General features: G+C 42.6%; 1 protein-coding gene across 2 annotated transcripts in view; it reads left to right on the forward strand.

Moving 5' to 3' along the window:
• Positions 1-1,225: 1,225 nt before the first annotated feature.
• The window catches only part of IPO5 (importin 5), a 59,247-nt gene continuing 39,732 nt past the window's right edge, over positions 1,226-20,740 (forward strand). The window contains exons 1-3 of one of the 2 annotated variants that reach the window (XM_070800409.1): positions 1,226-1,241; positions 12,873-12,984; positions 20,079-20,172. In XM_070800409.1, coding sequence (XP_070656510.1) covers positions 20,083-20,172 — 90 coding nt within the window. In that variant the 5' untranslated portion in view covers positions 1,226-1,241; positions 12,873-12,984; positions 20,079-20,082. Of the gene's footprint in view, positions 1,242-12,872; positions 12,985-20,005; positions 20,173-20,740 lie in introns of those variants that run through there. The other variant, XM_019971646.2, reaches the window with a different exon arrangement.

Consider the following 20,740-nt stretch of genomic DNA (forward strand, 5'->3'; position numbering starts at 1 on the left):
ATAACACGTGATGGAACTGAGGACAAAGAAGTGGGAAATTGGCACCAAAAAACTTTCAGGATTGGCAGGGAGACCTTGAAAGTGCTAAGACCGAACATTTTACCAAGGGAAAAAAAAAAAAAAAGTGACCTTTACAAAGCGGTGTGCATGTGTTTTATGAAAAAATTTTATAAACTGAAAATGTTGATTTTCAGTCATTACTGATGAAATTAAGAAACAGAAGAAATACTAAACACAGTGAAACTAGGTCATCAAGGATAATCTAGGCCAAATTTGATTAATATATCATATAAGAACTTAAAACTACAGACCAAAATGCCATATGCTTATTTAACAGGGCACTGCCTTCTGCTTCTATATAAATTTGTCTCTATCTACTTGAGAAATCAGTTTCTCTTTTCAGTACTGAGTAGTAGAGTAGAAGTGAAATCCTAGGTCAAGCAGCTAAGTAGTTTCAAAGCTGAAGTTGTTGATATATTTGGAGTCTGAGTAACCCCCAACCGCATGAGTTGTCCCTTCCGTGGCTTTGGGAACAGTTGGGTCAGCTAATAACAACTGAACGGCTGAACTGCCTGGGAAGCCTGTATGGTAGGCAAGTTGAAGGGGGCCAGTAGCGTGGCACTGCTGACCTGCAGCGGGTCACAATGGTAGTCAGCGGTCTCCATGGTAATGTCTCTGAGCCATGAGGTCGGAACTGTGGGATTAATGACATCCCACGACTGGAGCAACCATAGTGCTGAGAACAGCTTTGACTACGGTAAGTCATCCCTGGACCTGAGATATAAATGAAAAACTGGAAGAACTCAATTCATACTGAGGACAAATGCAGGAGATTCTGGAGGGCAAGTCTTTCGTGTGAGATCCTGCAGGGTCTTTTCACTTTCTCCCCATTTGCGGTCCCCACAGTGGTACCAACAAGGGAGGAAAGGCCAGAAAAAGTGATTCTGAGAATGGATTAGACAGAAACCAAGAAAGAAAGAATGTGAATTCTGTGACCGCAAGTTATTCCTTGAAACTGTGTCTTAAATTAGCTGTTGACCGCCTTTGTGTATTTAAGGAAGCATCATTTGGTTAGAGTTGCCCAAAAGAATGTAGACCATTGCCCGAGTGATCTGGGTGGCCATCCTGAAAGAGTTGGAAATGCGTTTTTGTTTCATTTAGGTGGTTCCGGGAAGAAACTTTTCCAGGACCTATGTATGGGTACAGCTGTTTCCCCTGATCAGTATCCTTGCAGCACCCAAGTAAGACTAAAATTATCAGATATATTTTGTTCTATCTCTGGCCACTGCTAACTGCATTCTTTGTTTCCTTTATAACAAAAAGTATCTACTCTTTTCTTCTACAGTGACGATATTCATTTCTTGATCATTTCACCTTCCAGTCATTGAAAGATTGCAATCCAAGTCACCAGGATTTTCCACCTGACTTTCCCACAGGAAAATAAGCACTTAAAAGCAGTTTGACTCTTAGCGTCTTTCATTTCTCAAGCATCTCAAGATAAGCTCTGTTTAAAATCTTTAGAATTTCCATCCTAGGCCTCTATACATTCTGGCTGCTTCCTCTCAGAGGCTAAGGACACGTTATTTTCATTTTCAGGGACTATAGGCTAGTAAAGGAGGGATAACATAATTCATTTTCACTGCGGGAAAAGTAAATCACTTAGTAGTCAAAAGACTACTTACTTGATGGACTACCTTACTTAACTGTTTCTCTGAGAACTTAATCCCCTAACAAGGTATATGAAGTTGCTCAGTCGTGTCTGACTCTTTGCTATCCCATGGACTATAGCCTACCAGGCTCCTCCATCCATGGAATTTTTCAGGCAAGAGTACTAGAGTGGGATGCCATTTTCTTCTCCAGGGGATCTTCCCAACCCAGGGATCAAACCCAGGTCTCCCACATTGCAGGCAGACGCTTTACCATCTGAGCCACCAGGGAAGCCCAGCAAGGTATAAAAAAAGCCAAAATTACAAAGAAAATTATTAGATACAGGCGACTTGTCAATGGCAATTCTCTTATTATTTAAAGTTCTAATTTAGGCCTCCCTAAACACTTTTGCTCCACGTTTTTATATGTGTTTAAACATATATATGTTGGAACCTCCGTAAACTAGCAGTGAGAGGCAGCTTTATACTGGAGCATTGTGTCTGCACCTGCTTAAACGTTTGGAACGCAATTAGGAAGCCCTCAGTGAAAAATATCTGAGAAGCCAAATAGTAGTAAAGTTCATGCACGGGACTCTACAGAAAATATACTCGGTTTTCCCTATTTCATATACCATTTAATATACTCGGTTATTTGGTCTCCAGAGTCCACAGCAAACCAAATGATGAGAGCAGCTGACAAGGAGAGATGGCTGTCATTTTATGTCGGCAGCTATGAAAAGTGGCAGACCTGTGTTCGATCCCTGGGTCGGGAAGATCCTCTGAAGAAGGAAATGGCAACCCACTCCAGGACTCTAGCCTGGAGAATCCCAGGGACAGAGAAGCCTGGCATGCTAAAGTCCATGGGGTCGCAAAGAGTCGGACATGACTGAGCAACTGTTACTCACACACTCACTCATAAGAAGTGGCAGCTGAACTGACAGGAAAAATGAAAAAGAGAAAACTTCTAAAAGCCAGGCAGATATAAGACCTCAAATTCCAGAGGTGCAGAACAACTTTATTTCAGGACAAGCACCTCTAAGTGCCCTCTGTAGTCATCTGTTTCAACAACAGAGAGATAACTGACTTAATTATCCTCAAAGCTTGGTGCTGGAAAGATTTCTTGGGACTCGGCCCAACTCTCCCAATTCACAGATGAAGAGGTGGAGGCCTAGGGAAGCTCCAGGGGCCCAGGTCAGCATTGTAGCTGGTTAGTAGTGGAGCTGTAGTTGGAACCAGTTTTATTCTGACCCCAATACACGTTTTTCTTGACAAAATGGTTGAAGCCTCATTGGTTAAAGATGAGGATTGACTGAGATAAAGTATAGAAAGTTCACACAAAAACAGAAAGAAATTGAAATCTTGTTAGCTATTATTATGAATTTTTAAATCTGATCTAAAAGACTCTGATGTTGGGAGGGATTGGGGGCAGGAGGAGAAGGGGACGACAGAGGATGAGATGGCTGGATGGCATCACCAACTCGATGGACAAGAGTTTGGGTGAACTCCAGGAGTTGGTGATGGACAGGGAGGCCTGGAGTGCTGCAATTCATGGGGTTGCAAAGAGTCAGACACGACTGAGCAACTGAACTGAACTGAAACAATGGTTGAGCATTTTTAATACGAATCTTTTAAATATTGTTTCTTCTTCTGAAAATTAATTTCCATGAAGCAACCCATTCTTGGGTGCTAAAATGTCACCTCTTCAGAAAGGTTCTCCCTTGATCACCCTGTTAAAAACAGTGCCTCTTTCTTTTACTTTCTATCTCCTTACCTTGGTTTAATATGTCTTATAACCTACCACCATAAGAAGTTATATATCAGTTCAGTTCAGTTGTACAGTCATGTCCGACTCTTTGCAACCCCATGGACTGCAGCACCCCAGGCTTCCCTAGAGTTGGCTTAACCAACTTCCGGAGCTTGCTCAAACTCATGTCCATTAAGTCGGTGATGCCATCCAACCATCTCATCCTCTATCATCCCCTTCTCCTCCTGCCATCAGTGGTTTCCAGCTTCAGGGTCTTTTCCAATGAGTCAGTTCTTTGCATCAGGCAGCCAAAGTATTGGAGCTTCAGCATCAGTCCTTCTAATGAATATTCAGGACTGATCTCCTTTAAGATTGGTTGGATCTCCTTGCAGTCCAAGGGACTCTCAAGAGTCTTCTCCAACACCTCAGTTCAAAAGCATCAATTCTTTGGTGCTCAGCTTTTTTCCATAACTTTGACTAGATGGACCTTTGTTGGCAAAGTGATGTCTCTGCTTTTTAATATGCTGTCTAGGTTGGTCATAGGTTTTCTTCCAAAGAGCAAGCATCTTTTAATTTCATGGCTGCAGTTAGCATCTGCAGTGATTTTGGGAGCCCAAGAAAATAAAGTCTGTCACTGTTTCCATTGTTTCCCCATCTATTTGCCATGAAGGGATGGGACCAGATGCCATGATCTTCGTTTCTTGAATATTGAGTTTAAAGCCAGCTTTTTCATTCTCCTCTTTCACTTTCATCAAGAGGCTTTTTAGTTCCTCTTCACTTTCTGCCATAAGGGTGGTATCATCTGCATATCTGAGGTTATTGATATTTCTCCTGGCAATCTTGATTCCAGCTTGTACTTCATCCAGCCTGGCATTTCACATGGTGTACTCTGCATATAAGTTAAATTAGCAAAGTGACAATATACAGCCTTGATGTACTTCTTTTCCAATTTATATATATATATATATATATGTGTGTGTGTGTGTGTGTGTGTGTGTATACACAAATATATACATATATATATATATATATATATATATACAAACACACATATGTATAAAGGCTTTCCTGGTGGCTCAGTGGTAAAGAATCTGCCTGCCAATGCAGGAGACAGAGGTTCAGTCCCTGGGTTGGGAAGATCCCCTGGAGAAGGAAATGACAAACCACTCCAGTATTCTTGCTTGGGAAATCCCATGGACAGAGGAGACTGATGGGCTATAGTCCACGGGGCCACAAAGAGACACACGACTGAGCCACTGAACTGAACAATAAATTATACACACACACACACACACACACAAATGTAACTTATTATAACAAGCCTAAATTGTAACATATAACGAAATCCCTTTATAATGATGGTGTTTATATATAAGTACCAATATTCCCACCTTAAACTGAGTTCTATCAAGATTTTCTATCTGTAGTTAGGTTTTAAGAGGAAATATTTGGGCTGTGGTAGAGGTGAATTCATGTAACACAAGAATTCTTTTTTTTTTTTTAATTTATTTTAATTGGAGGCTAATTACTTTACAATATTGTAGTGGTTTTTGCCATACATTGACATGAATCAGCCATGGGTGTACATGTGTCCCCCATCCTGAACCCCCCCCACCTCACTCCCCATCCCATCCCTCAGGGTCATCCCAGTGCACCGGCCCTGAGCTCCCTGTCTCATGCATCGAACCTGGACTGGCGATCTATTTCACATATGGTAATATACATGTTTCAACGCTATTCTCTCAAATCATCCCACCCTTGCCTTCTCCCACAGAGTCCAAAAGTCTGTTCTTTACATCTAACACAAGCATTCTTATAAGACAGTTTCAATGTCACTGTTACTGGACATGGCATATAAAAATTAGAACACCTTCCTGAATCTTCCCATTTACTTTCTATGTTCTTTAAAAGGGCCTGGACTATTATCTCTGATGATCAAGCAAAAACTTAAGTGTAAACAAAATTTAGATAACAGCTTAGATTGAGATGGGAAAAGAATAGCATTTGACATCTTAGTTTTGATTTGATCTTGTGATCTAATTTCTTTAAATGATCATTTTAATTCCATATTGTTAAAGCATGGTTTCTAAGTGAGTTTGAGAAGTAGATGAGATTGTAAGAAGGCTGATAGTTAAGATTTAGAGAAAATAGTATTTCCTCAGCACCACCACCACTACTACATCTCCTGAAACATGAAAAATAAAAATAGGGAGACTTCCCTCATGGTTCTGTGGTTAAGACTTCACCTTCCAATGCTGCAGGTGCACCAGTTTGATCCCTGGTCAGGGAACTAGATCTCACATGCCTCATGGGCCAAAAAACCCAAACAGAAAACAGTAACAATATTGCAACAAAAGCAGTAAAGACTCTAAAAATGGTCCACATCAAACAAAATCTTTTTTAAAAATCCCCTCAAATAAAATGCTGTGCAATTGACATTTAACATTTGTACCTACTTGTTCCTTTGACTACCTTTACTTTCGCCCTTAGTGGACTCCTAGATGTTAAAACAGCCCTTGCAAACAGATCAAAGGAAATTAGAATATAAGGGGACAAGTTCATTGTGCCAGTTCCCTCTTATGATGATATGTGTGTTATGTACGAATTAGAAACCTCCTGCCTGACCTCTAGTGTTAGGATGTCTCAAGGCTGAGTCCTTGGCCCCCTTCTCTCTTCCCCAGGCAACATCACCCACTTCCACAGCTTTAAATGCCATGAATGTGATGGCTGAAGTTGGCATTTCCAGCTCTGCCCTCCTCCTTGATCGCCTGGCCTCTCTGTCCAACTACTTGCTGGACATTGTCACCCAGGTGCTTAGTGGCATCTCGAATTCACCATGAACAAAACCCAACTCTTATTTTCTTCTCTCCAGACCTTACCCTTAAAAGATCTTCATCTAAATTCCATCACCCGTTCTCAGACCCCAAACCTAGGTATGCTTGATTCGTCCATCTCATCTTCATCAGAGAAGGATCCACCATAACGCTTGTGAAGTTTCATCTGCCATGCCTTCCACACGCACAGGACCCTTGCAAGGCACCCCATTTTGTGTTTGGGTTTTCATTTTTCTTACAGAGGGCCCTCAACTTGTGTGTATTTCAGGTCCCATTAAACTTGGATCTGCCTCTGCACCCTACCTCCTGCCCTATTTTGTAAGAAAAGTATTTCAAGCCACCACCTTCTCTGACCTCGAGTACAACAATGACCTCCTGATGTTCCCCAGCTTCCTCACTTCCCTCTATATAGCAGCCAGAATGATCTTTTGAAACTGTTTTCTAGTCGTACCCCTTACTTAACCCACTGGCTTCCCCTTCCACTTAAAATAAGTCGTACCATGGAACCATCACAATGCCTGTGGTCATCTGGTCCTTGCTTAGCTCCCAGTCCTTTCTCTGCACAGCTGACTCCCCTCTAGCTGTCCCCTTCTTTCCTTGCTGGAATATACCGCAGTCTTTTTTGCCTCAAGGCTTTTGTACTAGCCCTTTCCCTGGCTGAAGGGAATTTCCCCCATTTCTTCACTTGTCACCTCATCATTCCAGTCTCCCTGGTGGCTCAGACGGTAAAGTGCCTGCCTGCAGTGCGGGAGACCAGGGTTCGATCCCTGGGTTGGGAAGATCCCCTGGAGAAGGAAATGGCAACCCACTCCAGTACTCTTGCCTGGAAAATTCCATGGACTGAGAGGCTCCTCAGAGCCTTCTAGGCTACAGTCCGTGGGGTCGCAAAGAGTCGGACACGACTGAGCAACTTCACTTTCGCTTTTCATCAAGTCTCAGCTCAAACGTCACCTCCCCTCAGAAGACTGTGTCCTTTGGGTGGAGATTCAGCTCCACCCCAGTCATTCTTGATCCCATTATCCCCTTCTTTTCACTTGTCACAATAAGAAACTATCTACTCAGTTTTCTTTATTGTCTGACTTCTTTCAAAAGATTATGTACTCCCTGAAGGTTCACTTGCTCACCACTGAATCCCCACAGCCTAGCAGTATCTACTGCAGAGAAGGTTCCCATAAAGTATTTGCTAAATAAATGCACAAGTGAAATGTGTGTTAAATAAAGAAGAGGTACTACACATAGTGTCAGTAGGATTGAGGAATACGAACTTTTTATGAAGTTTTTTTTCACTTCTTCCTTACTAACTGTAGACTGTTAAAACTTTATCTTTCCAGTGGATGCAAATTTGAGATGTGAATTGATGTCACAATTAATATTCCACTCTGTACAGAATCATAATATGTGAGCTAAAATGTATATGGCATTGTGTCCAAACTGTACGGTATTTGTCATACGTAGCAAGTAAATGGAGAGGAAAATATACAGACTAAATCTCATCTGAATCTCCCCATTCCTCTTGCCCCCAGACATTGGTTCAGGAGTGCTCAGGTTTGAGAGTTATGAATGCCATCCATATATTCTGAACAGAACTACATATATTGTGAAAAAAAATAGGAAAAAAAATCAGTATTTGAAATCTGCATCAATTTCCTTCATCTAAGGAAAGGCATTTTTTAAAATATCCATTTTATCAGAGATATAATTCATATACCATAAAGTTCACTCTTTCAAAGTGTACAGTTGAGTGTTTAGTATATTTACAAGAGTTTCACATCCATCACCACAATCACATTCCAGAACATTTCACTCCCCAAGAAACTCCAGACCTATTACCAGTCACTCCACATTCCCTCCCCTCCTCTCTTACTCAGCGCCCTCACCTCCCGGCTCCCGGCAACCACTAGTCCATGTTCAGTCTCTCTGAATTTGCTGATTCTGGAAATTTCATAACCGTGTAACCAAAAAATATGTGATTTTTAACATTACGTTTCTTTCACTGATAATGTTTTAAAGGTTCATCCATGTTATACACTGTGTCAGTATTTCATTTTCTTTTATTGCCAAATAATACCTCATTGTGTAGACAAGCAACATTTTATCTATTCCTCGGTTGATGGACATTTGGATTGTTAATTCTTTTTGGCTATTATGCATAATGTTGCTATGACCATTTATGTACAAGTTTTGTGTAGATATACATTTCCATTTCTCTCAAGGATATACTTCAGTAGAATTGCTGAGTCATATAGTAGTTCTGTTTAACTTCTAAAGAACTGTCAAACTGTTTTCCAAATTGACTGCTCCATTTTACATTCCCATCAGCAGTGTATGAGGGTTCCAATTTCTACACCAATCTTTCCACCAGAACTTGCTATTGTCCTTTTTATTATAGTCATCCTTGTGGGTATGAAACGGTACCTCATTATACATTTCCCTAATAATTAAGGATGTTGATCATCTTTTAATGTACTTAAAGCTATCGGTATCCATATATCTTCTTTGGCGGAGTGTCTATTCAAATATTCTGCTCATTTATTAGTTTTGGGGGGTTTTTTGGCTATAGAGTTGTATAGTTCTTTATACATTCTGATATAAGTCTCTTAACAGCTATATGATTTGCAAATATTTCTCCCATTCTATGGATTGTCTTTTAATTTTCTTGATGGTTTCCTTGCAAGCACAAAAGTTGTATCTGTTTTTTTTTTTTTCTTTGTCTTTTTGTGATTTTGGTGTCACATCTAAGAAACCAATGCTTAATTCAAGGCCATGAAAATTTGATCTCATGTTTTCTTCCAAGAATGTGATAGTTTTAGCTCCCACATTTAGATCCATGCTTCATTTTGAGGTCCACACACTGTGCAAGCTAGCAGTCCATTTCATTCTTTTCCACGTGGATATCATGCAAAAGATAATATCAAGTCGTACCAGCAATCTTTGTTAAAAAAAGAGTGTTCTTTCACATTGAATGGTCTTGGTACCTGTATATATCAGCATTCTCCAGAGAACCATTAGCATACATTATAGAGAGATTTATCTTAAGGAATTAGCTACCATAATCGTCAGGCCTGGCATGTCTGAAATTGTAGGGCAGGCCAACAAGTGGAAATTCAGATAAAAGTTGATTTTGTAATCTAGAGCCTGAACTTTGCAGAGCAAGTAGCAAGCTTTCTTATGTTGCCGTCTTGAAGCAGAATTGCTTCTTCTTCTGTAAACCTGTCTTTGCTGTCAAGGCCTTCCACTGGTTGAATGAGACCCACTCACCTACTGAGGGTAATCTGCTTTACTTAGATCAACTATTGTAAATGTTACTGACATCCACAATACCTTCCCAGCAACATCTAGACCAGGGTTTGACCAAACAACCAGGCTTCACAGCCTAGTCAAGATGAAATATAAGATTAACCATTACAGCACCCTTGCCAAAAATCACCTGACCACAAATGTATCACTTATTTCTAGATTCTCCACTCAATTTCGTTGATCTATATATGCCCATCCTTATGCCAGTACTGCTGTTTTGATTATTGAAGCTTTATGGTAAGCTTTACAATCAAGGTGTGAGTCCTCCAACTTTTGTTTTGTTCAAGATGTTTTAGCTATTTTGTAGTCTCTTGCAACTCATACGAATTTTAGGACCAGCTTGTCCATTTCTGGAAAAAAAAAAAAAGAAGTTGAAATTTTAATAGTTACTCCCTTGAATCTGGGCTTCCCTGGTGGCTCGGACTGTAAAGTGTCTGTCTGCAGTGCAGGAGACCTGGGTTCAATCCCTGGGTTGGGAAGATCCCCTGGAGAAGGAAATGGCAACCCACTCCAGTACTCTTGCCTGGAAAATTCCATAGACTGAGGAGCCTGGTAGGCTACAGTCCATGGGGTTGCTAAGAGTCGGACATGACTGATAATTTGAGGAATACTGCCATCTTAATATTGTCTTCAATTCATGTACATAGAATGTCTTTCCATTTATTTAGCTCTTTATAAATTTCTTTTAACTATGTTTTATCATTTTCAGTGTACGAGTCTTACTCTTGTTAAATTTGTTCCTGAGTATATTATTTTTGATGCTGTTCTAAATGGGATTTCCTTAATTTCATTGTTTTGATTGATCATTGCTAGTTTATAGCAACATAATTGATCTCTGTATATTGAGCTTGTGTCCTGCAACCTCGCTGAGTTCTAATAGCATTTTTGTGGATTCATCTGGGTTTTTTTCCATACAAGATCATGTCATTTATGAATCTCCAGTACAATGTAAAATAGAAATGATGAGAATGGACATTCTTATCTTATTCTTGATGTCAGGGAGAAAGCATTGATTTTTCCACCCAGGAAGCATGATATTAGCTGTGGGTTTTTCATCAATGGCTATTATCAGTTTAATGATGTTTCTTTCTTTTCCTAGTTTGTTGAGTGTTTTTCGTTATGAAAGGGTGTGGGATTCTGTCAAAGGCTTTTTCTGCATCATTGAGAGAACATTGTGATCTTTGTACTTTATTCTATTACTATGATATATTACATTGATTGATTTCCTTATGTTATACCAACCTGGCATTCCTGGGATTAACTCACTTGGTAATACTATATAATTCTATTATATGTTGCTGGATTCACTTTCCTAGGATTTTGTTGAGAACTTTCGCATCAATATTTATATTGGTAAGTGGCTCTTCTGAGCTGTCTTTAGTTTTGGTATCGGGTTAACATTAGCCTCATAGAATAAGTAAGTGTTCACTACACTCCTGTTTTTTGAGTTTAAGAAGGATTGGAGCTAACTCTTCTTTGAATGTTTGGTAGAATTTACAGTGAGTCCTGGAATTGTGAAAAGTTTTTTTTTAATTATTAATTCGATCTCTTTTCTATTCCAATTTTCTATTTCTTCTTGAATTTACTTTCAAAGTTGAGATGAGATTTTCTAAGAATTTCCCCACTTTATTTAGGTTATTTAATTTGTTAGCATATGATTCCTCACAGTATCCCCTAATAATTCTTTTTATTTCTGAAAGTTTAATAGTGATCCCCTCTTGTCTTATTTTATTTTGGGGAGCTGTGCCTCGAGGGTTGGGGGATCTTAGTTCCCTGACCAGGGGCTGAATCTGGGCCACTGCAGTGAAAGCACCAAGTCCTAACCACTGTGCTGCTGCTGCTGCTGCTGCTGCTAAGTCACTTCAGTCGTGTCCGACTCTGTGTGACCCCATAGATGGCAGCCCACCAGGCTTCCCCGTCCCTGGGATTCTCCAGGCAAGAACGCTGGAGTGGGTTGCCATTTCCTTCTCCAATGCATGAAAGTGAAAAGTGAAAGTGAAGTCGCTCAGTTGTGTCCAACTCTTAGCGATCCCATGGACTGCAGACCACCAGGCTCCTCCATCCATGGGATTTTCCAGGCAAGAGTACTGGAGTGGGGTGCCATTGCCTTCTCCGCCTAACCACTGTACCACAAGGGAATTCCCTCCTTTTTTATTTCTAATTTTAGTAATTTGAATCTTCTTTTCTTGATCAACCAAGCCCAAAATTTATCAATTTTTTGACTTTTCAAAGAATAAAATTTTTTTTCTATATTGTTTTTCTATTCTCTATTTCCTTTATTTCCTTTCTTTTTATTTCTTCTTCTTACTCTGGGTTTAGTTTGCCCTTTTCCTAGTTTCAAAGAAATTAGATTATTGATTTGAGATCTCTCTTCCTTATTAATAAAGATCCTTACAACTCTGAATCTTCCTATGAGAATTGTTTTCACTGTATCCCCTAAGTTTTGGTATCTTATGTTTTCATTTTCCTCCATCTCAGGACTTTCTAATTTCTCTTGTGACCTCGTTTATTTAGGAGTGGGATGATTAATTTCTACTTATTTGTGAATTTCCTTTGTTCTTGATCTCTAATATCATTTTACTGTGGATGGAGAACATACTTCACATGACTCCAATCCTTTTAAGCTCACCGAAGCTTGTTTTATGGTCTAACATATGACCGATCCTGGAGAATGTTCCCCATGCACTTGAGAAGAATGTGCATTCTGCTGTCACTGGCTGGAGTGCTACAGAGAGACGTCTGTTAGGTCTTCTATTTATTGTTGCTTTTCTGCCTAGTGGTCCTACTCATTATTCAAAGTAAAAATTGAAGTCTCCAACTATTTTATTGAATTTCCCTCCAGCTTATTAAAGCTTTACTTCATGTATTTTGGGGCTCTGTGGGTAGGTACATATGTTTATAATTGTTAAGTCTTCCAGACTGATTGACACTTTTATCACAATAAAATGTCCTCCTTTGTCTCTGATAACAATTTCATTTTAAAATGTATTTTATCTAACATTAATATAGCCATTTCAACCCTTTTTTGGATACTGTTTGCATGTATATCTTTTTCTAGTCTTTTACTTTTAACCTATTTGTGTTCTAAGGAACAACATTAAACTTAAAAACTAAACTGTTGTGCTAAGTATATTTTTGTCTCAGGTATTAAAATGCAGCAAATGATGGCTTTAAAATCCATTTACCACATTTAAATGAAAATATCTAAAAAATAAAAGATAGTCTTCCACCCCCCCCTCCCCATCTCTTAACCAGTCCTTGATTTAACCCATAACGGTTTATTCCACAGGATTAAATCTGGAGTCTTACTTACCTTCTAAAGGTTCACCAATCCATTTATTGTCAAACCAGCAGGGAAAGGAAATTCCTAAGCAAGGAACACTGCTCAGAAAGTACTGTACCATGTCTCCAAATCCCTGAGAATCAATTCTGGAAAACTGGAAGCAACGGAGAGCACTATAAGGTAACTGATTTTCACTTGAGTTCCTAAATCTAAGTGAACAAAGTACTCAGGACACCTGAGTTAGTTTTATTATTTTATTCTCTGGGAAAGCACTGTCCAATAAAAATATAACATGAACAAATGCAAATCACATATGTAAATTTTAAAGTTTCTAGTAGCCACATATTATTAAAAAGAAAAAAAAGCCAAATTTATTTATTATTTAGCTAATAATTATAGTTTATTAATAAATATATTTTATTTAACCCAGTATAATATCATTTCTACACATGACTAATACAATATTATTATTCTTTGCTGTTGTTCAGTACTAAGTCATGTTCAACTCTTTGCAACCCCGTGGACTGCAGCACACCTGGCTTCCCTGTCCTTCACTATCTCCCAGAGTTTTCTCAAATTCATGTTATTCTTAATTTCCTATCGAGTCTCTGAAATTTACACTTAAAGCACAATTTAATGAAAGCCAGCCACTTTTCAGATGATTAACAGCCATAGTCACTAATGGCTACCACACTGGACAGTGCAACAGTAGTATTTAAAGCTGAGAATTAGCCTTGAAATCCTCTATGATGACCAAATCAAACCTAAAATTTTTTTCTTAACCACAACTATTGTCCATTGCTTATATAATAGGAGCAAAAAAATGTAATAACCTAACAGGTGGTACAATCAGAATTAAATTTACAAAATGTGGAAGTTCCAATCTGCGTTGGTTCAACAGACTGCATGGAACAGACTGGTTCCAAATCAGGAAAGGAGTACGTCAAGGCTGCATATTGTCACCCTGCTTATTTAACTTATACGCAGAGTATATCATGTGAAATGTCAGGCTGGATGAAGAACAAGATGGAATCAAGATTGCCAGGAGGAATATCAATAACCTCAGATACGCAGATGACACCACCCTTATGGCAGAAAGCGAAGACTAAAGAGTTTCTTGATGAACGTGAAAGAGGAGAGTGAAAAAGTTGGCTTAAAACTCAACATTCAGAAAAGTAAGATCATGGCATCCAGTCGAATCACTTCATGGCAAATAGATGGGGAAACAATGGAAACAGTGACAGACTTTATTTTGGGGGGCTTCAAAATCACTGCAGATGGTGACTGTAGCCATGAAATTAAAAGATACCTGCTCTGTAGAAGAAAAGCTATGACCAACCTAGACAGCATATTAAAAAGCAGAGACATTACTTTGCCAACAAAGGTCTGTCTAGTCAAAGGTATGGTTTTTTCAGTAGTCACGTATGGATGTGAGAGTTGGACTATAAAGAAAGCTGAGTACTGAAGAACTGATACTTTAAACTGTGGTGTTGGAGTAGACTCTTGAGAGTCCCTTGGACAGCAAGGAGATCAAACCAGTCTAGCTAAAGGAAATCAGTCCTGAATATTCACTGGAAGGACTGATGCTGAAGCTGAAACTCCAATACTTGGGCCACCTGATGAGAAGAACTGACTCACTAGAAAAGACCCTGATGCTGGGAAACAATGAAGGTGGGAGGAGAAGGGGACGACAGAGGATGAGATGGTTGGATGGCATCACCAACTCGATGGACATCGATTTGAGTAAACTCCGGGAGTTGGTGATGAACAGGGAAGCCTGGAGTGCTGCAGTCCATGGGGTCACAAAGAGTTGGATATGAATGAGCGACTGAACTGACTGAATCTGCATTGGTAATGATTTGTAACATTTATTAAGCATTTGCTCTGTGCCAGGCACTATGACAAGTATTTTAAAACATGGTGAAAGTTACTTCTGTTATCTCCATTTCATGGAAGAGGAAACTAGGGCTAAGAAAAGTTAATTAACTTGGGCAAGATCAAGCAGCATGTAAGTTGTGAAGTCTCTTTCTGGCTGGCTCTGGAGCCTGTAAGCCTAGCCTCCAAATTCTACTGCCTCCCTAAAATGAATCAACCACCTGCAGACATATAGTGAATTTCATATATAAAGCTATGAGAGAGAGTCCAAATTTCCCCTGCGTGTGTTCAATTCAGCAATTTGCTGAGGGCCTATTGTGTTCAGTGCCCTTGGGAATCAGGTTTCACTCACCCCTGGCTGGCATGCTCTGACTGAAACTGACTGCTTCAGAGAGGGGCTCGAACATTTTGATAAAAAGCGGCAGAAGAAATGTGAACTATTCAGCATTTTTTATTTTGAGTAAATAGCTCAACAGCTCTCAACTTTTTCTGCTTGCTCTCATCTAGGCAATTGATAACATCAGTAATGGAAAGAGTTAGAAATCTTCTTTATCAGCCAAGTGTCTACTAACTATTCTTTAAATTCATCCACGTACTATTTTAATTTGTATAATTGAAAGATTAATAGAAACTATACAGATATATTTTATACACACAGAAATGTGATTACACATTTATATCTATGTAGCTTTAAAAGTAATTGTTTAAGGCCTGTTTATTATTTAATACCCAAATCCATCTAACTAATAATAGTTGCAACTGCCAAGTAAATACGATGCAGATGCCATACTGTGTACATTTACAAATGTTATCCTAGCTTTTACAACACTCCTATGAAGAAGTATTATTCCCTATTTTACAGATGAGGAAATATAGCCAACTTTTTTTTCAGTATGTTATGTTACTGGGGAGAAGGTAATGGCAACCCACTCCAGTACTCTTGCCTGGAAAAATCCCATGGACAAAGGAGCCTGGTAGGCTGCAGTCCACGGGGTCGCTATGAGTCGGACACGACTGAGTGACTTCACTTTCCCTTTTCACTTTCATGTATTGGAGAAGAAATGGCAACCCACTCCAGTGTTCTTGCCTGGAGAATCCCAGGGACGGGGGAGCCTGGTGGGCTGCCATCTATGCGGTCACACAGAGTCGGACACGACTGAAGTGACTTAGCAGCAGCAGCAGCTATTAATAAAATACAAACATCTGTAAATAATATCATCACCTTAAACCTGTGTACAGTTACAGATGATAATACTTCCATTTACATCATCCAAACTGACTCTCATAATAAGTCGTGATACAGAAAGCCCATATGCTTACAACTACCAGGATAGGTAATTAAGGTTCTTTTGGAGTCCTGCAGCAACTTTTAAAAAATTACAAATTGTTCATTTGGGAGAATCTTATTTGCATTCAGCACCTAATGAACCAGAAATGACAGACAAGACCAAATTCTACCACAGCTGACAGGAGCTTCCACAGAAGTTTCATAAGCCTCATTTCCCCAGTCTCCTCCCATTTTTAGGACAGGCCCATCCATGTGGGAGCCCAGGAAACGAAGAGCAGCAACCAGAGAGGATTCTGAGGCTCTCTTTTGCCTCCTGTAGATTTATAAACAAGACTGATGGCCAGTCAGCACGGTGCCTTCTCACAAACTTCAAATATCCTAAACTACCTAGACGTCAGGTCGCAGGTGACAGAAACTTGCAGCTTTCCATTTTTCCTACCTCACTGTCTTTTACAGGGAGTTGTAAATGCCCTAAGCAACTATGCCTCCAGAATTTAATAGGGGTCTGGAGAATTCCAGACTGTACAGTCCATGGGGTTGCAGAGTCAGACACAACTGAGCGACTTTCACTTTCACTTTCAATAAGCTAAGACAAAGGCATCAAGAGCTGGCCGTTTTCCCAGTTAACTAGCCCAAAGCAATGCCAACCCATTGGGAGTAAGACTCAAAAAGTTTTCTGCTCCTCCATTTCATTCCCAATTATACTTTAATGTTAAAACTTTTGTGATTAGTAATGTCATACCTTATCAACCATTATTATTCCTTTTTATAGATGAGACATTGAGCTTTAAAGACATTAAGTGCTCACTGAACTTCACATGACTAATAAGAGACTAAAGACTCAAACCGGTTCAACTCAAGTTCAAGGTTCTTTACCTTAAACCATCTAATCTCCTTGGGAAATAAATCTCTATTCTTGTGGACTGCCTTTATACAATATCTGAGCTATTTTCTTATGGGGAGATAATACGCAAAAAACAAACTGCATTATCTCCATGGGAAACTGGTTCCCAGTGCAGTAAATTCCTAGAAAGCCGAGCATTACAAACTCTTCTAAGGTGACAGGCAGTCCTGCTGCTAAGAGGACAGTAGGTCTTGCAATCTATCCACCTAGTAGGTGTTCTGGACGCCAAAACTGGTCTCAACTGTTCTGTTACCTACTCCAAGGTTATAGGCATTGCTCCCATTTGGGAATCTCCTTATTCATTACCCTTAAAAATCTCCTCCTTCTCTTTTGATTAGATACTTACAATATTAAAAGAAAGATGGGCTGTCTGTCCATATTCTAGCAGTTGATGTCACCACTAATACTAACTTGTGTTGTTTCTAGACTGAAATAATTTTATGCTTTTTTGCCTCATCAAGCTTCCTATTTTGACAAATCTGTAGACTTAGGTTGTGGTTTAGTTGCTCAGTCATGTTCAACTCTTTGCAACCCCATGGACTGTAGCCCACCAGGCTCCTCTATCCATGGGATTCTCTAGGCAAGAATACTGGAGTGGGTTGCCACTTCCTTCTCCAGGGGATCTTCCTGACCCAGGGATCAAACCCGCATCTCCTGCATCTCCTGCACGGGTAGGTGGATTCTTTATCACTGAGCCACTAAGGGAGCTCTAGGCTTAGGTTGGATTTTCTATTATTTGAGATATTTGAGATAAATATATGTAATCTACAGAGTCATTGCCTATAAACACACATACTACAGCAGGTGTTAGATCAGGCCATACTCTGAGCAAGCCTGTAGGCAATTCACTTACTTCATAGGTAAGCTAGTCATTAAAGGTAATTGTTGTAGTATGTAATTCCCCAAATCCTAATAAACCTTGGGTGGGGTTATTAAGCCTCCTCAGAATCCAGACATGTCCAATGCAAAAAACAAAAATCAAAACCTACCCCAAATTAATGTACACAATGGTTTGTCTTTGAAGAAATAACGTGTTGTAAGAATGACAAATTGTCACACCTAAGAAACATCAATTCTACAAAGCTAGGTTGGCAATCTTCTTATGGACAACACCATCACAGTCAGAGATAAAACTCTCTAAGGGAGTTTTCTCCATGAATCAGTCAGAATTCTTTAAAAATATTTTGGCCAGCAATCATAGTTTCATGTGGATCCCTGGCAGCTCAGTTGATAAAAGAATCCGACTGCAAAGTGGGACACCTGGCTTGGGAAGATCCCCTGGAAGAGGGCATGGCAACCCCTCCAGTATTCTTGTCTGGCAGGCTACAGTCCATGAGGTCACAGAGTCAGGCACAACTGAGCACACCTAAGCACAGCACCCAAGCCTTGGCCCACAGATTCTGGACACAGTGGTCTAGACTCTAAATGTACAGCCGAGGTTTATCATTCACTCAAAAGCAAATGTTGCAAGACTTTCAAAGACTAGAACCTCAACAGAATAGTCAACGGGAAATTAAATCCCCTAAATAAATACTATGAGCAGCGAGAAATGTAGTCATCTCTATGTACTCGATGTGGAACCTTCTCTCTACAAATGTGTCTTCTTGAGACAGAAATGAATCGTTATTTTCTTCATTGTCACCTTTAGCCCAATGCATTGGACACAGTAGGAACTCATCAGAAGTGCCCTTTGATTGGAACATTCCTACTCCCTCAGCCTTTGGCACCTCCAATGAAGGCAGATTGGGGGTATTATCCATGCATTGAGTGAAGCGAAAGGGTTATTTGCTCAGTCCTGTCCCACTCTTTGCGGCCTGTCCGTGGAATTCTCCATGCAAGAATACTGGAGACAGGGTAGCCATTCCCTTCTCCAGGGGATCTTCCTGACTCAGGAATAGAACCTGCACCTCCTGCATCGCAGGCAGATTCTCCACAGTCTGAGTCACCAGGAAGCCCAGGATCTATGGATTAGTGAACTTCAAACTGAAACCAGGTCTCTGAGCTCCTAAGGACTGGTGTGAACCAAACACTTATTGAAAGATCACTACAAGCCAGTCTTTCTTTAGGAAAGGGAATGGGGGTCTTAATTTACCGCAGTCATTGAAAGAATGGCATCACGGATTCAATGGACAAGAGTTTGAGTAAACTCCGGGAGTTGGTGGACAGGGGAAGCCTGGCGTGCTGCAGTCCTTGGGGTCGCAGAGAGTCAGACACGACTGAGCGACTGAACTGAACTGATTGAAAGAAATGTGACCCCCAAACAAGGAAATCAAAGGAATAGTCTAGGATCCTGGGGTGAGAAGAGGGGGAGGAAAGTGTGCTACGTGGCTATCTCAGGACGACAACGGGCTAGGAGAGGAGGGTAGGCCTGGCGGCAGGGCCCGGGGCTGAGTAACCCCTCTTCCGGGCAAGCCCAGGGCGTGAGTCACCGGTGAGCCTGGCGGGAGGAAGGGGTGGCCTGAGTCACAGCCCCGGGGAAGATCAGGTCTGACTGACGGAGGGATCTGTGGAGCTGGGGGTAGAATGGAAGTAGGAGGTGGATTTTGAAACCCACTCCCTCCCTCTGGGGCAGGGGCGGCGGAGGGAGTGAGGGGGATCTAACCCAGGGTCCCAGGGGCTGGGGGCGCCGCTGGGGTAGCAGGGAGGGGCTGGCGGACAACAAGGGGAGGAGACCCGCCCGCCTGCGGCGCCGAAATCTCCCGCGCTCTGGAGTTGGCCCCTCCTCCCCAGCCCGGTCTCACGCCCCCTCGCAGCCCGGCAGGCTGGCCCACCGGCTCCTCCCGCTTTCCCCGCGACACAGCCGCGACCACAGCTGGGCCGCAAGGCCCCGCCCCCGCCCCGCCCCGCGCCCAGCCAGGCGGCCGGCCGCGCTGCCAGTGACGGCGCTGCAGGGTGCGTGGCCAATCGGCACGGCCCCCGAGGAGGCGGCCTCGGCTCCGCCCCTCCACCGGCGTCCAGGGCCAATGGGGCGCTGGCGCCGGCGGCCGCGGCGGGGGTGAGGGGTCACGAGGCCCCGCCCCGTCCTCCCCTTTCCCCTTTGCCCCGCCCTTTCTGGCCCGCTCCGCCCCCCCGCCCCCCTCCTCAGTCCCGCGCCGAGGCTGGTGCCGGTCCCCGCGCTGGGCCCGCCCCCGCCCCTCCCGCCGGCCCGCCAGCGCGCCTCACGGCTCCTGTCTCCCCTCCCTCCTTCTCTCTCTCTCTCACGCCTAGCGCAATGGCGGCGGCCGCGGCGGAGCAGCAACAGTTCTACCTGCTCCTGGGAAACCTGCTCAGCCCCGACAATGTGGTCCGGAAACAGGCAGAGGTAACCAAGCGCGCCGCCCCCCGACTCTCGGCGCCCCGGGTCGGCGCGCCGACCCTGCCCCCCGACGCCGCCCGCCCGGGCCTCGGTCGGTCAGCCGCGGCGGCGCAGGCCAGGCCGGGCCGGGCCGGGCCGGGCCGGGCGGGCGGCGGCCGCGCAGCCCACGTGTGAGGCGGCCCGCGGCTCCCTGCGGTGTCCCCGGGCCCTTCCGGCCCTTGCAGCCGCGGCGCCCGGCGCCAGTTACCTCCCCGCCGCCGCTCGCACACACGTGCGGCCGCTGCTGACACGCTGCCCCCGCCCAGATGGGGAAGCCGGGCGGCGGGGAGGGATGTGGGGTGTGGGGCGGGCCCCTCGGCTCCCCTCGCCCCTTTCCCGCTTTTCTCCGGCTGGGAGCCTCCCCCGCCCTTCCAGCTGTGGTCTCCACCCTGCCCAAGCCCTTTGGTCCCCCCCCAAAACCCTGGCTGCTCCCTGAACCATCACCCCTGCTTTTCTTCTCCTGCCCCTCAACTCTTAACACCACCGTCCGTCCCTCCCTTCCCCGACCCCTCCTACTGAATAGTGTGCCTCGTCT

This window comes from Bos indicus, chromosome 12, assembly GCF_029378745.1.
Source record: "Bos indicus isolate NIAB-ARS_2022 breed Sahiwal x Tharparkar chromosome 12, NIAB-ARS_B.indTharparkar_mat_pri_1.0, whole genome shotgun sequence".
Taxonomy (NCBI): Eukaryota; Metazoa; Chordata; class Mammalia; order Artiodactyla; family Bovidae; genus Bos; species Bos indicus.